Below are 16,170 nucleotides of genomic sequence, written 5' to 3' on the forward strand. Positions count from 1 at the left end.
TTTTCAATTCGAACGTCAGTGATGTTACTATATCTTATTATGCATCTAATTAATGTAGCACATTTGATATCTTAATATTTTAATTGTCTTCAGCAGAATTTTTCTAAATATATAGTGAAATTAGTTTTACGTCCTTTGCAACGGTATCGTTATATCTTACATTTAATTCTCTTATCTTTGATTACTGGTGATCAACTATGAATTTCTCAGCAAATGAAACTTCAACAAAATTTCTCTCTATAATTCTCTCTACAATTGTTCCAGCGTATATTATTTACCTTGCATATTTTATATAGATATTGCTACATACTAAATGCATTATTTATGCTTTTTCGCACTTTTGGATTGCCTTTAAAATAGGTACGCAAGCATTCGTCATCTACTCGTGGTACTTCCAATAAACATAACAGTGCTTAACAATTGATGTTAACGTTACGATCGTGTGTATCCTCGAAACGTTCTCGCGAACTACTGTCGCAGACAGGTGGCCCTCGCGATCCACAAAGAATCTCACTTTCGCAATTACAAGCTCGAAACCGAATCCTTCCACGCAAAATCGTCGCGTGCTCCCAAAGTTTAACGCCATGCTTCGTAAGTACACTGTATATCCGTACGAAAATAAACATCGTGCAATTTCTCAAATTGCAGACGATCGAGTAGTAGATACGATACGTTTTAAAAAACCGCTGCAAACAATCCGTCCAGGTATCGCCAGGCCAGTTAAGCGCCACCGCGGATGTCCCGATACGTACAGTCAATCAATCGCATCCCCGTCTGTCCTCATCCCTCGAACCATTTAAGGACGTAGCAATGATTCCATATCGGTACGTTATAAAAAATAGTATCAATAGTGGTAAGTAAATTACGAAAATATTCAAAATACCAACAACAATATACAGCGTACCCGTTCGAGATATATACATATATACCCGAATCGTTCGAATATTTAAATTACTAACAGTGTTCATTTACAGTGTGGACCAGGCATGGACTTACTTCCCTCTATCTGGTCGTTAACGATGGCATTGCGAGGCCTGCGCGAACCAACTAATTCTAGACGTTCGAAGAGTCCAAGTGCGTGTCCATCATTCGTATATTCTAACGTGTGCCTCGCACTGTTCCATTTCCAGGTGGCGTCCAGCGTCTCCGTGGTACTCGCGCGCGTATCGTCGTCCATTTTGGTAGCAGAACGCGTGTAGGGGTGTTCGCGTGCGAAATAAGGCCATGCCTGTGGCGTAGACGTTCCGCCAACGTTCCAAATATCAAAATAGTTGGAATAACAGCTATCAATAAAATCTGAATGCCTTCGAATGCATCGCAAACATCGTGGACGATGTCTGAAATACAGGTGGGTACGTATCGTATATATGTACACTTGGAAACGAACAATTACGCGACTCGAGAACGTTATCGATAACCATCGGCCCACCGGAAATAAGCCTGCGTTTCTTTTGACTGTGCGTACGCGAAACGTATCTCGCGACAGTGAAACAGGTGGACAACGAGCGTTCGCTCCGATTAGAATCTCGATGAGACGTAAAAAATCTCTTGGCGAAAGAGACAACGAATAAGAACGATGGTAACGGCGGTGTATATAGTAACAACATAGCAACGATATACATACTTACGATATTATATACGGTAAGTTACATATGTACATAGAGACAGCAGATAGACGTTTAGTTCCACGTGTACGTACGATATATATATGTATATGTATGTATATAATATGTATACACGCTATATTTATATAAATATTACATCCTTAAGATCGTTAGGTATAATCGTTAACTTATAAGACGCTTAGAGTCACGTTTAGTACGTATACAGTCGCTTCTCGAGATTGCAGTAATAATGTTTCCTCGACTCTCTCGTGTGCCCTCCGTTATTCTCATTGTGTGCATTTGTTCGCGTTACAATTATCTTCTGTCGCATGGCTTATCCTTCGCGCGGTGTTTATCCCTATTTTACATAGTTTTTCTTGCTTTTTCTTTTTTTGTTTTTTTTTTTGTCGGTTTTTTTCTGTTTTTTTTTTCTGTCTGTTCGCTCGTTTATTATTTCTTACCTCTAAGAACATCACGGGAATTTCGCCGGCACAATTGAGCCTACGATAGATATGAATAAGGTTATCCTCACGACCGTCTTTACAGTTATACTTCGCACGTTTTCGTTACATCTAGATCCTCACGTCTCGCCACGTATAAAAACCTTACGAAAATAGTTGCTCTATCATAAAACCCCGCAGCTCTTACGACATTACCATCTTACGTCAGTATTACAAAGGATCAAACTATCATAATTCTCGTCGGTAGCGTTTAAGCGCGACCCCGCCCTCGCCTCCGTCGAATCCCACGACCGCATTCGACAACCGTGTCCCTTTCCATCGTTGATCGTTGGAAAGTTTCGCTCAGGTCTGCCTGGCTGCTCGATCACGGCTCCTTATAGCTTCTGGATACCTTAGACGTACAACGAATAGCGATGGCTACGCTACTTCTGCGAAGTGAGCAGACCTGGTGCATGGACCCTGGCTTGGATGGACCGCGCGCAGATTTCTAAAACTGCGCGTCCACTTGTCGCACATTCCCGTATGCAACGTTTGTCACGTTGACACGCGACAACGATACGATACGAAGATACGCGACACGTGAACACGCGCATCCGTAACGTTCCCATTCTCGCGTTCATCGTACTCCTCGCTATTTCTTCGTAAGAAAATAGTTCACAGCTGATCGACGGAGATGTCCTCTGACATCGAGGAAGAATGCTACGTGGAACGTCCGGTCTCGTAGGAGATCAGTGAAACGTTTGCTGGAACCCGTCAGATTGAAACGAGCGTCAATTGTCCAACAGTTTTAATACAACTCTGCCGGCGGCGAAGATTGGATTGTCCTAGAGACATCGAAACGTTGGGACCTTACGTTGGGGCCCTATGGATCCGTGGAATGTTTCACGCTGACGAATTCGAGCGAGTTAACGGACAAATATAGGAATGTAGTTTCTCTACAACGTCGGAGAGAGATCGAGCTTTAAAAAAATACGGGTACGTCCACGTGGGAAATCGTCCATGACCATCGAGCCGTTCTCGAAGGATCCTGACCGCCAGCCACGGTACCGTGGTCTGGTGTGCAGGCTGAACGAGAATGGCGCGCCAGTCGTGGACCATTTGCCGCGTGTACGTAAGTAGCATGGTCTCTGAACTAGCTCTGAACAGGAGCTCTGCCCTCCTGGAGCGTGAAAGGTCGTTATTGTCGCCAGTGACCGCGTTAATTCCGTCGCACACGTAATCGATTGAGAATAATCCGAGACAAAACGGTAAGTCGGTCACTTCCGCCTTTCTCTGGGTCGTGCAGACGCGGAGAAAATGGGCTTGGTTGGAGGTGGTGGTTGTTGGGTCGTGGAACGGGAGGAGGCGTGGGTGGGAACTGGCTGAGATCGAGGGAGATGGAAGGTGGCAGGCAACGTTGATAACGCGGCAGAGACGAAAGCATGTTAATCGTTAATCGTTCGATCGAGTCGAAATTTAAATATAACCAGGGGCGTCCCTTGGATCTCTTACGTAGTGGCCGCGCGGGCGTCGACCGCGCGGCAGGCATGTTTATCATCAACGTATGTACGTATGGCACTGTAGGAAGTCCCAAAAAACGACTAGATCGTCTAACGTTCCGATAAGAAAATATATATATATGTATGTTACGTATATATATATATATATATTATACTTGTTGGAGCCAACCGTGCTACGAATAATAAGTACAAGTAGTGTATATACGTAGTAATCTGCTTCTCTCGCATGCGGAGGTAGTGTTTAATCGAAATTCGATCGGCTAGCGATCTCTCTTACTCCCTGTGCACCCTCGTCCTATCCCGTTTGGGCGCGCTCCCACCCCTTTCTGCTTCTCCCAATCTCGATCGCTCGTGCACATGCTATGTCAGTAATTGTGTAAGGTAACGTTAGGTGTTATGCGATTAGTGTTACTTAAATCTCAGCATGCAATGCACGGATAAATTTCTGTGTTACGTAGCCTAAGGACCTATGAATAAATCGTCAGGACGGCGCGCGCTCGCCAATTATCTCCCTGTTCGTCCTGACGACAAGTACAATTACAATGGACCATCGGTTCCAGAAGGATCGTACGATCGACCGGGTAATCGACGCGTCGTCGCTACTTGGAACACCTCTCGGCTTATGGTTCCTCGACGAACGACGCGTCACGAGCCAAGCCGCTCAAATTAATCGTATTTACCCGCGAGTTACCCTCGCGAGTACCGCGAGCGTCTAATCGTGGCCCTCTTGCTGGCTACGTAGCCGTGCACAGAGACACGCTAAACCTGTTCCTAGCTACTACTGCGCTCGCGCAACTTATCTTGCTAACCCTACTCGAACCACCCCTATCCGTTACTGTCGCGCGTCTCGTTGATCACAAGCTGGCGACTCGGTCCCTCTGTTCACGAAATTCGCCACGAATCCGGAACGATGCTCGTGAAAAAAGAGGCGAACACCTGCGAAGTATCAAACTAACGACACGATCCGGTCTCTGTTCGTTTTCTCGTTCGTCGCAAGGTAGATCTCGAGACGTGTACCGCGTCCAGAGTTAGAGGATCCACGAGGACGCGAAGCCAATGAGACACGTTGCTCTTGGCTCCGGCAACGAAGTACAACGCGCTCTATGACAGTCGGGAAACGTCGTTTCCCTAGTCGGCAATGGGGATTTAAAGGCCACCGCGTCGTATCGCGTACGATCGCGAAACGTAAAGTAGGGGATGCGTGAAAAGAAAGTGGTAATGTAGGGATCAGGGACGACTAACGACGGGTTTCGCGCGGGGGTTGAGGGGGGTGAACAACGCGCTTCCATTGTTGAACTCCGTAATCGGCGACATCCGATCCGAGTGACAATCGTTGGCGATCACGCGTGATCCCGAATCTCGGACCGGCTACTAATGAAGCCCCATCCGGGCAGCCAGCCTCGGAATACCCGAACATCGAAATCTCCACGTAGTGCTTGCTAATTTAAACGCCGGTGTGGTTGAATATGTAGGAAACGTTGCTCTCCTGGTGGACAGGTGGCCCGTGGAAGGTCCGTCTGGTGGACGAGTTGTTGTTGTTGTTGTTCACGTAGTAGGAGGACTTCCTCATGCTGGTGGACGAGGACATCATGGCCACCGTCTCGTAGTACCTGATCTTCCCGCAGCAGCGTCCGCTCTTCAGAATGGCGACGAAGCCGCGGCGGTATTTCTTGTTGAAGAACGCGTAGAGAATCGGATTGATGCAGGAGTTGCTCGCGCCCAGCCATTGAGCGATCGGCGTCGCTATCGGCAGGATCTCGTCCTCTCTCTCGGCTACGTCGCCGCCAAGCTTGATCACCGTGAAGATCACGTACAACGGCAGCCACGAGAGCACGAACAGTATCACGACGACGACCAGCATCTTGACGACCTTCACCTTCGACTTCTGCTGTATCCTCTCCATCTGGGCGTCCTTCGTGTCGGAGGGTATATGGCGGCGCCACACCTTGATCCAGATCAGAATGTAGCAGAGGGAGATCAGGATCGTGGGGAGTACGTAGCAGAGCGTCAGATTGCCGATCAGGAAGAACAGGGTGCCGTCCTCTGGGCGCGGCCACATCTCCAGGCAGAGCCTCAGGTCTGGGTCGTCGTCGTAAATGGCGACCAGATCGAAGAACAACAGCCACGGGGAGGTGGTCGTCAGAGCGATGAACCAAATTACGATTATCATCATACGGGCACGCCTCTTCGTTATTTGGCATTTCAATGGCCACCAGATCGCTAGAAACCTGTGGATACATAAATTGGTATTAGTACCGTTTATGGTGACGTTTCAAGGATCCTCGTACGCTGCTGATTCTTTTTTATTGGGTACACGTACGATACGCGAGTACGTTTCTTTGAAACGTTACGATAGAACGCTACGATCGCTAATTGCAAAACGTCTGGAATATGCATTTCTATCGTGTTTCATTAATGAATCACAAAAACTGTGTGGTATGCATGTAACTAGATATCGAGCGTGTTAGTCATGATTCATAAATCTGAAGTACATGCATAAAGACTTTTTATTCTTGCGTGTAACACAGCTTTATTTCTCAATCATTTACCGATATTGAAGTATATATCTGTACCTGACATGTGTAATTTCAGTTTCGCATAGTTCCGTTTCTTATTACGAGAGAATTAAGAATTGCGAATAAAACGAGTACCATTATCAATCGCCAATATTTATTGAACCGTCGTTAAAAAAAGAGAACGCTAAGAACTAGAATCCGTAATTACACAGTACCGTGCTCGCTGGCTGTAATCGGCGATTGACAGAATGCGATAAACATTAAATAAATCTCCGCGGTGGTTGTATCGACTTGGTCGATACCGCGCGTTTTTCGTTTAGAGTTCGTTCCATCATTTAACCAAGGATTAAGAATTCCTGGAACGTTATTGAATCCAGTCACGGCAAATTGCATTCAATTTTTTCCTCTCTCTTTCACCAAAGCGACCGTCTCCGTGTTTAATTCAATCTTGTTCGAAGCCACTTCTGCTCGCAAAAAAAAAGAAAAGAGAAGGACTCATCGTGCATTCGCACGAACGATTCCACGATTCGAACTGATTCACGGTGCAAGCATTCGAAAATTTATTTCATCGTTATTCGAATGTATCACGTTCTAATTGCGTTAACATCAGTGGATGCCTGTTTGTCGCACCTTACGATTGTACGCACCTAAACGATACTTTGTCATACGCGGATCACAGTAAACGAGAGGTAAAATAATGGAAATAAAGAGGCGAATCGTGGAGTTATTCGAATCGTCGAATTATCGTTCCAAAATAAAGAGTGATTACGATTTCTATGGCATTAAAGTGAAGAATGGTACCCAAATGGTCACCCTTAAATTGCAGATAACCGAATCACCCAACTGCACACGAAGAAAGCGAGGAAACAAACTCCCAGAAGTAGATATCACCAGACCAGGACTATTTCCAGATGCCTTAACGACGGTCGAGCTTAGCCGTGATCGTCACTGTTTATCAATCACGAACGAAAACGATTTTACGATCCTGTAACACGAAGCGTACGCCTACGCAGCGACGGATTCGTGCCGCACGAAACGTAACCGTAGATTTTTATGCCTCCGTTACGGAAATCTATATTCTATTCGCGATTTCGAAAGACACTCGGGCCGGTTACGCCTCGATGGCCACGAGTGCTGCGTAAGAATGGATATGTATAGCAAAGTGGCTTTTACGCGACGCAACGGCAATTCAACATTCCCGTATCGCGGTCTGCGAAACGAGTCTTGCCTCGATAAGGTGTCGTTCGCCAGGAATTTATTAAGCAACCACATTCGGACTTTCCTCGATCGAACTGGGAATTTCACCCCAGAACTCATTTCCATGCGCTTATATTCGATAGGCTGCATGCGATGTGTGACCGTTGCCATTCGCTGCAACCAATCCTATCGCTAACGAACAGTCGATCTGGAGTTTGTAAAAATTAGAATACTATATTTTTCCTACTTGATGCTTGTTTGGTCTCCGTCACTAATTGGATCGTGACAAATTCGCTTGTATTCGTGTGACATTTTTAAATGACCGCGATAAAATTATTTAAATGAATGCTGATGTTGACTTTAAGGAATGTCAAATATCAGCTCCCAACGATTTCGTTTCCTGAATCGTTTCATTTGAAAAGAAACATACTGTGTTTGACTGATGCGCAAAAAAGACCGCACTCGTGCTCCACGGTTCCACCTTATTGCGTTCGGTGTTTGCAAGTAGAAAGTGAAGTGCCTAATCATGCACTTCCTGTACGCTTTGTATGTGAGTGGAATGCAGTTAATTACCAATTCACTGTTAGCTGAATATTTCGTTTTATTGCATTCCTCGTGTGGCTCCAACCAATGCACCCCTAAGACTTTTTACGTGTGAAATGTGCACAGCTGTTCGAGAAGAACTGTTCCGAAACACTGTACATAAACTACTAACGACAGGAAGAGTTTAATAACAAAATCACCGACTATAAACTTGCCAGCAATATTCCAGTGCGAGGACTATGCTCGAATCGGAACTAACTAATAGTAGCCTGCCATTGGAAACTTGTTTTTCTACAAACACGTGATTGATACACTTGTGGTCCACAATTAGCAGCTCATATTGCAACTAACGACAGTGATTGGGTTTTATTAAAAGTCATACGATAATGTCTACGATATCCCTGCAACATATCCCATAATTTCCTTTAGGTTAATTTTATTTAATGTGAGCAGAAACGGTTTACTAGTGCTCTCACCTAAAATCTTCTGACAAGCGCCTCTTATTCATATCTAAATTTTCATTACCTTGTTTCAAATGATTATCTCTCAAATAATCGAACAGATTCCACCTAAATGAAGAACTATACACTGAAGTTCCTCATTCTCGAAGAACGTCCCAGAAACCACTAAAGCTAAAACCGTACCCCATCGCAGCTACCCGCAGGAATCAATCGTGAACGGGCCCCATCACCGCGAAGGAAGCGTCAGCGTGATCAATAGAAGCCCGAAAAGACGCCGTTTCCCCCGTCCCGCGGTTAATCAAACGGCACTCGCTCCACCGTGCACGCTTTTATCCGGCTGGAGAACGAGTCCCGACGACGCGGAACGGTCCCGTGACCATTAGCGGAGCGCCGTTGTCGCATCGAAGGACCCTCGCTTTTACCAGCGTCGATTTTAATCAGAGTGCCCCGCCGCGGCTAACAGTCGCGCGTCCTTCGATCGAACGAACGCCACCGGAGCGTCCTTCTATAAATCAGCCAGCGCGACGATACCGATCTAGCGGCGTTCTCCATCGGCTCTGCCGCTTCCGAGTTCTCATCTCCCTCTGCCCGTTGCATATTTATGACGCTGGACCGTCGACCATCTTCGACCACGGAGGGGAAGACGCGGACGCGAAGGACGAGAAAAAAATCGCTCGATTCGCGGATACGGATTATCGGGAACGATCAAGGTCACGGGAGAGGGACCAAGAGTGGGACGCCCGATGAAGATGACACACAGCTTTCGGCGCGTGTATATAAAGCGTTCGATTTCTGCGCCGCTAACAGCAGTATCGATTCGCGTCCCTTTCGTGTTTGCGAACGGAAAAACCGATAAAACGTTTAACATGTTCAAACTGGCAAGTATACCCGCCGTATGTGCGATTACTTAGTGCACGTAGGTACGAGGGTGGGTTAGTGAGAGGGGGTGTTACTGTAAGTGAGGCGGTTCATATTTAATTCAGTGATTTTATTAAAAAAAAAAAAAAAATAGGGGTAGTAAGAGTTTTGGTGTAAATGTTTCTTGATGTGAGGAACAGTAGTACGTTTTTGTGGGAATAATTATCGTCTGAAGATATTGGTTAATTTTGATGCGTTGACTGAATAGAATTTTAATGGAATTTAATTTCCAATATTTGAATAATTCAATGCATTTTGAGTTTATTCTGTTGGAAAATTAGATAGGTATTAATATTGTTTTATTCGCAAACGTCTTGATATTCGATGTATCTTTGGAAGAACGATTTTCAAGAAATGTAAAAGATTCATTTTTACGTGATATTTATAATTTTGGGAAATTAATATTATAAATCGAGCAATTTGATACAGTAATGTAATTCATACGTTATTATTTTTGCGTAGCGATATTCGTTTAACGTGTGATGGCGGATTGTAGAAACATTGCGGGGTTACGGTGATTTGAGTGGAACGCGTCGCCGGCGGATGTATTTAATTAAAAATTTTTAATTGCATCTCGCGCCGACTTCGACAACTCTACAGAATCGCTGGTGATTTTGTAAAAATATCAATTAATTAGTTTCACCGTGACACACGGAACAGGATGTCCTGCTATGTTGCAATGATTTTCAATACCGTTTAACAAAACTAATAAATTGTTTAATTTATATAAAGATCGCGCACTAGAAATATGCTTTTTATTCGAGTGGAATTAATTTGTAGCATTTAAAAAAGGTATATGAGGACATAATAAAATACGATTGAAATTAGTCACGAGGAAGGAAGTAAAAAAACAAGTGGAAATGGATCGTATACTCTCAGACACGGTTTAAGTTGGCGGTTCGTGTTTACTCATAATTGCGTAGCTATAATTTCTTGAAATTGTAACCTATCTAACAAGTTAATAATTGAAGCAGCTTTAATTATGCGAAAAATGACCGAATCATACTTTTTTAAGCAGCATTTCCATATGCTAAATCCTTTTATGTCACGAAATAACAACCGTTAACATAATTCCGCGAACGAAATTTACACTCGCGTCGATTCGCCATTCAGCAAGCAAATAGGTTTCATTGGAGCCAATTAACTGATTCGATTTTCCTAATGATGTTCCCCGTCACTCGACGCAGCGATAAAATAAGTATAACACGTAAACGGTACGATACCATTCGCCAGGCGATTAACGTAGCAAACTTTCATTTCCTTTTCTCTCTTTTTTTTTTATCCAATCGATACCACAATTAAGTAATATCGTTTCGTTTCGAACTTTCACAATTAGCCGGACAATTCCATTTGTATCGAGTTTGAATTGCGATTGGTCGTTTGACGTGGAGTCGTTTGAATATTCGACTGCATTGAGAGGTAAACATAGTACTGATAGAGAGAGAGAGGGGGAGAGAGAGACAGAGATAGAGAGAAAAAGAGAGAGAGAGATACGTATCAATGTTCGACGTGTGTACTTGGAATAATTAATGAGATACCTCTAGCTACACTGTGTACGATAAATCCTGAATAACTGCAACGCAATGTACAAGACCCGTGTTAAATGCAACCAACGATAAGTTACCCCTACTATCGAGCTAGGGGGTTGTTCCTTCGACCCAGTCAAACATGTAAATCACTATAACAATAGCAACTTCCACTTCATGTATCTAAGAAGATGAAGTGATATAATTCTTCTGATTGGAACGATGTTGCGTGAATATGGATCGATACTTATTCTTCCACCATTGCTTCTTTATCGACTGGAAAATCCAAATTAAAAGCCTATATAAATTGCTCAACAGATTCTGGTCATAGCGATGGCGATCGTGGCAGCATTCGCCGCGCCGGCTCCAGTGCCACCAGTGATCACATCCCCGTTGATCTACTCGCAACCCTACGTGAAGGTGATACCGCTTAACACAGCACCACTGCCCTTAACTTACGCCACTGGTTACAAATGGTATCAACCAGGACACGTCTACCTCTACTGACGACAGCCACAGCCCAAGTTCACCGTTTAAACAACGATCTACCCAGAAGAGCGGCCATCACAGGAGCGGCAGAGCGCGACTAATCGTTTTGTACCAACTCTGAATAAAATAGAGTCTTCAAATTAAAACCAGCGCCGGTTGCGGTTCGATCGCTGCTCGAATCGAACGCGTCCCCCTTCGAAACGAGCTAATTCCACCGTCGAGTACAGTCGTCGCCTTTTATACCGGCTGTAAAATCCCCGAGACGTATTCTAGGTGGAGCTCGAGCGTATCGCAGCCGATGTAATCGACAATAGACCGATGGGGGGCCGTCTCGTCAGAACTGACAGCGTTTACTGGGCTGCACGGCGAAAACGATGGGAAATCGTTTCGCTGAAGATAAGTCGGGATGGTCGTAAAACGCGAGGGAGGACGGTCGAAGGGCAGATTCGCGAGGGGGCAGGGCGGGAGCTTGTACGATCGGGTGGCATCGTTTACGCGGCCATCTGCATAGATCGGCGTTGAGTTGGCTCTCGTCTGTTCGCGTCTCGGTGTGTAACGGAACGGAGAAGCACACGGTTACACGCGTCTTGTTTTATGGTCGAGGGTGTGCGCCCTCGATGGAGGATGAACGTTCGAGATCGCGGGTACTTCGTGCGAGACTTCGGTTGGACGCCACTGCTTAATCTCGACGAGTCGTTCCCCGTGGTTGATGAAATGGTGAGAGGGATAGTTCGAGTACTGCTGAAGATATATATATATATATATATGTAAAGAGATAGGATTACGAGACGAGGGTGAACGTCAGGGATAGGAATTAATCACGGATAAGAAATACGTGTAACTGTCTTGTGTAGGTTTCGTTTTTCTTTTTTTTAAATAAAATTTTATTAAAATTTCATATATATATATATATGATCAAAGGGTAGGGGTCCTGGATGATGGTGCAATGATCGAGATGCGATTGTCCGAATTACATTGATGATCTCAGAGCCGCGAAATGGTCGCCGAAAGAAAAGAGACCCAGCCGGATCCGACGCGACGATCGTCAGCAGGCGTCGTGGACGTGTGTCTCGATGGAGAGATTGGCCTGGGGGTAGGAATGGTTGCTCCCAATGTTCCGTTTAGTTTGGCTGTTCTTCTCGCTCCATCCTCGGGCTACGATCTCTCCTTCCCTTCGTGTTCCTTCAATTTCGGTTGTTTTTGCCGTTTTCCTTTACATTTTTTTTTTTTTGTTCTTTCTTAGGTGGGGACGATTTACGAGGAATCAGAGGGACGGTCGTGTATGTGTGTGTATGTGTTTTTCTAGGGTGGAGGCGGTGGGGGTGGAGGGGGGTTGGGGCTGTCTCGTCGTGACTTGGTGGTAGTAAGAATAGAATCAGTTGTCATCTAATGCAATGATCCATGAGCTGAAAGGAGGGGTAGAGGGGCGGCGGTCAGCACGGACTTGGTGACGATGGGAGCGGTGCGGACGATGGGTGCGACGGGCTGGGCGATCACGTGCGCTGTGGCCAGGGGTGCAGCGTGCCCGACGACCAGTGGGGCCGTGATTGGGCCGATTCCGTGGTCGGCGACGATGCCGGTGAGACCACCAGGAGCGGCGGCGGCGACAGCCAGAATGGCGGCGAGAACAGCCTGTGGGAAAACGTGCACGTGCGATTCTTAGCTCTCTACCCTTCTTCGCCTTTACACCCCTTTCTATCCCTGCCCTGTCCCGTAGCCGTCTTCGATCCCCACCCACCGGTCCCGTCTTCTTATCTTCTTTGTGGATAATCGTCGTACCGTGCAGTCGCGCGTCCCTCTGTCTTCGGGGTTCGCCCGTTCGAAGGACAATGCAGGCCCGCGAGATTTTCCCACGGAAACCGTTAATCCGCCGGCGATTACGGTCGCCACGTTGAAACGGAGCGGACACTTTGATCGCGTTAGTCTAGATTCCTCGCGAGTATTTGCGAACGGCAGTCCTTGGACCGATTAATACGACGGGGTATAAAGGAAGGAAGGATGATTCCTCTCGTTGGAGATCGCGCCCCGTTTTTCTTTCGAGACTGAAGGCGAACGGGTTCGTATTGTCTCTGGTGAACGATTGTTTTCGGGGGAAACAATTCGTGCTACCGGCACGTATTCGTGATGTGGGCTAGGTTTCGTTAGGTTGGCTGTACTTTTCACGTTTCATCGTTGCCTTCGCGTTTCTAATTCTCGACGAAAACGTTGTCAGAGGATACAAAGAATAGTAAGCTAGTAAAATAAATTTAATATACTATTCGACAAACGAAACAGAACCCAACGAGAACGCGAGCACCGTGAAACCGAAGAAACTTCAGAGATTCGAAATTGAAAAAATGTGAAATATTTCGAAACGGGGGGGAGAAACGAGGCAATATCGGTCGGTTAGGCGCGTTCCCAATACCAACGGGAGGGACGCGGAAACGGCTCGGATCGGTTTTCGGACGACGCGAAGCAAGTGTCGTGTACGCGAGAGGGCAGCTGGCACGCGACCAGCGTCGATCGAGCTCGAAACCGATGGGGGAAAAGCCGTGGTCCACGGCGCGGGGCCTGCATTCCATTTTGTCCGGCTGAGCTCGAACCAGTTGGCTAACAATGTGCATGCTCCAGTGGTTTCGCTCGCTCGCGGAGATTTTTGTGACCGGACGGAAACGGCCTGTGTGTCCGTCCGAGTGAACGTTGCCACGGCGGCGTGTGCACGCGGAAAGGTCACGCCGCGGTACTTCTCTCGCGTTCGCCGCGGGAACGTGCCGGCACTTTATCGATCAAAGAAGACTAGGGAACGAGCGCAGGAATTTTCCTAGCCGCGGCGTTACCCGCACGGCCGATCCGGATGGTTTGCGCGCCTTCGCGTCGAACCGGGGCTCGTGAACGCGGCTAATATGCAAACGAGACGCGGTGGGAGTATCGTCGGCTGATTCACGAACGAGAAATCCGGTGTACGCTCGGGGGAAACCGGGTAGAACGCGAGAATGTTATCAGAGTCGGAATGCACGCGTCGATAGAAGGATATTCCCGCGGAAATTTGGCAGGATCAACTTCGTGGCGGGAAATTTCGAGTAATTCCGTCGTCGATCGTTCGTGCATACTATCGATTGGTAAATCCAACGTTGTAACGAGTTCTTAAAACGCGTACCAGGTTCGCGTCGAGTTAGCCTATGCGCAGGCTGTATCCGTTCGTCCCGTTTGAAACCGTTTCGTCTATGTTATACCGACAGAACAGAACCGTCCACCGTATGTATACAGCGTAGGAATAAGTAATAGTAAATGTTCTTCTTACCAACTTGAACATGTTGAGTGGGTTGTGGGTTGCTTGGTTACTTCACGAAAGTAAGTAAGCTTATGCTGGATGTACCAGGCGGCGGTCCTTTTATACAAAAGTCGATTTTAAAAAATCGCTATAAATTTGATCACGTGGCCCGCCGTTCGACAGTCTGACGTTATGCGCCGGCCTATTGAGTCAGCCGGTCGACGGACGGAGTGGGGTGCCGTTCGACCAATACGATCGCGTTATTTGCTCTAAACGACGCCATGACGGCCACTCGCGCGCTTTCAACCCCTCGCGATCGGTTACAGGGAACTGGGTTAGGACAGTTTATGTGGAAACCTTTTTCGATCGGCTGCGTAACGACACACAGGTGTGGGTGACCCACACAACCGCGCGTCGGGGTAAAGCGCAGCGCTCGAGCCGAGTGTGAAAACGCAGAGGCGCGCGCGCTCCAAATGCAAACGCGTTACGCGAAAACGCAGCCAAGGTCTTCTTCAGCCTGTTGCTCGTCAACGTTCGCACGGGATGTCTGCTCGAGATGTCCATTCTTTCGTCGGTTAATTCTTCCAGATTCCTTGGGATCGCTCGAAATGGGATTTGTGTCCTGCGGGTGGAACCGCGCGGATACCGTGGACCGTTTGCGCGAGCGATTCTCTGCTGGGAATCGCGATGAGTCAAGGGAAAAGCTGGATGAAATCCGAGCCACTGGGACCGATCGATGTTACAGTCGCGATGGTTATGTCATCGACAGTCCGATTTGGGGGCAGATCGAGAGCAAAAGTGTGTTTGGTTATTACTACAAACTTGCTAAATAAATATCCTCGATGATGATTAATCGATGTATACCATTATTGAAATATTTGGATTTAAAAGAGATTTCTATGAGTGTGGTCGATTATTTTAGAAATTGGATACTTTTGTTTGATATATAGTTTAGAGAGAGAGAAGACAATGAATATCGGGGGTGCGTTACTGTTTAGAGCACTACAAAATCGGGTTTTAAAAGAGGCATAAGAAGTTATAAATTATTAATTAGTTATTGCTGTGTTAAAAAGAATGTGGAAATAGAATTTCCACATCATTCATTAGTTTTCATAACGAGGTACTTACATATGCCAAATTTATCTGTGTCATCTAGAGATAGAACTATCGATACCTGCATCATAGCCTTTGAAATATTCGCTAATGCTTGCGAATATGCATACATTTACGTAACGTTATTAATATTTCTTCTCATAATTATCAAACGTATAAATGCACAGTAGTATAAAAACAATATAAAAACGATTTACAAATAAGGAAAATATCATTGAGAACGTGAGTGTTCAATGATATCGCCGTCCGGTAAAGAAAAATCAAAGTTCACCTGCCAGTTGGGACCAAGATAAAAACCAGAGGATAGTTACACGCAAAATTGCCTAATCGACACTTAAAAACCGTTCTTTCACGGTCACTTAAAACCGTGGAGTTACTTAATTCACGATATGACGCAAATCCTCACACTATTACCGTGCGTAAAATTACTTAATACAAGGTCTAACGTCAGCTAAAGGAAAGTATTTCCCACTAAAACGTATCATATCCGAGTACGTTCCAATTTCCATTTTGCTTTTTGCTCGATTTATAAAATTGCATCGTTCCACGCTTAATTCCTATCCATCGAAAGATCGTTCACCTTTGCATTACGT

General features: G+C 45.9%; 2 protein-coding genes across 2 annotated transcripts in view; both read right to left on the minus strand.

Annotated features, from left to right (window-relative positions):
• Positions 1–4,827: 4,827 nt before the first annotated feature.
• The window catches only part of Sifr (SIFamide receptor), a 66,689-nt gene continuing 55,346 nt past the window's right edge, over positions 4,828–16,170 (minus strand). Inside the window, exon 3 of the mRNA XM_076902819.1 lies at positions 4,828–5,792. Coding sequence (XP_076758934.1) covers positions 5,009–5,792 — 784 coding nt within the window. The 3' untranslated portion in view covers positions 4,828–5,008. The remainder of the gene's footprint in view (positions 5,793–16,170) is intronic.
• On the minus strand, positions 12,075–14,649 carry LOC143428152 (uncharacterized). The gene is made up of 2 exons (XM_076902867.1): positions 14,495–14,649; positions 12,075–12,846 (listed from the first exon to the last, which is right to left on the minus strand). The coding sequence occupies exons 1-2, from the start codon at positions 14,504–14,506 to the stop codon at positions 12,601–12,603; spliced, it is 258 nt and encodes an 85-aa protein (XP_076758982.1). The 5' UTR covers positions 14,507–14,649; the 3' UTR covers positions 12,075–12,600.

The sequence above is a fragment of the Xylocopa sonorina genome, chromosome 10, assembly GCF_050948175.1.
Source record: "Xylocopa sonorina isolate GNS202 chromosome 10, iyXylSono1_principal, whole genome shotgun sequence".
NCBI classification, from domain to species: Eukaryota; Metazoa; Arthropoda; class Insecta; order Hymenoptera; family Apidae; genus Xylocopa; species Xylocopa sonorina.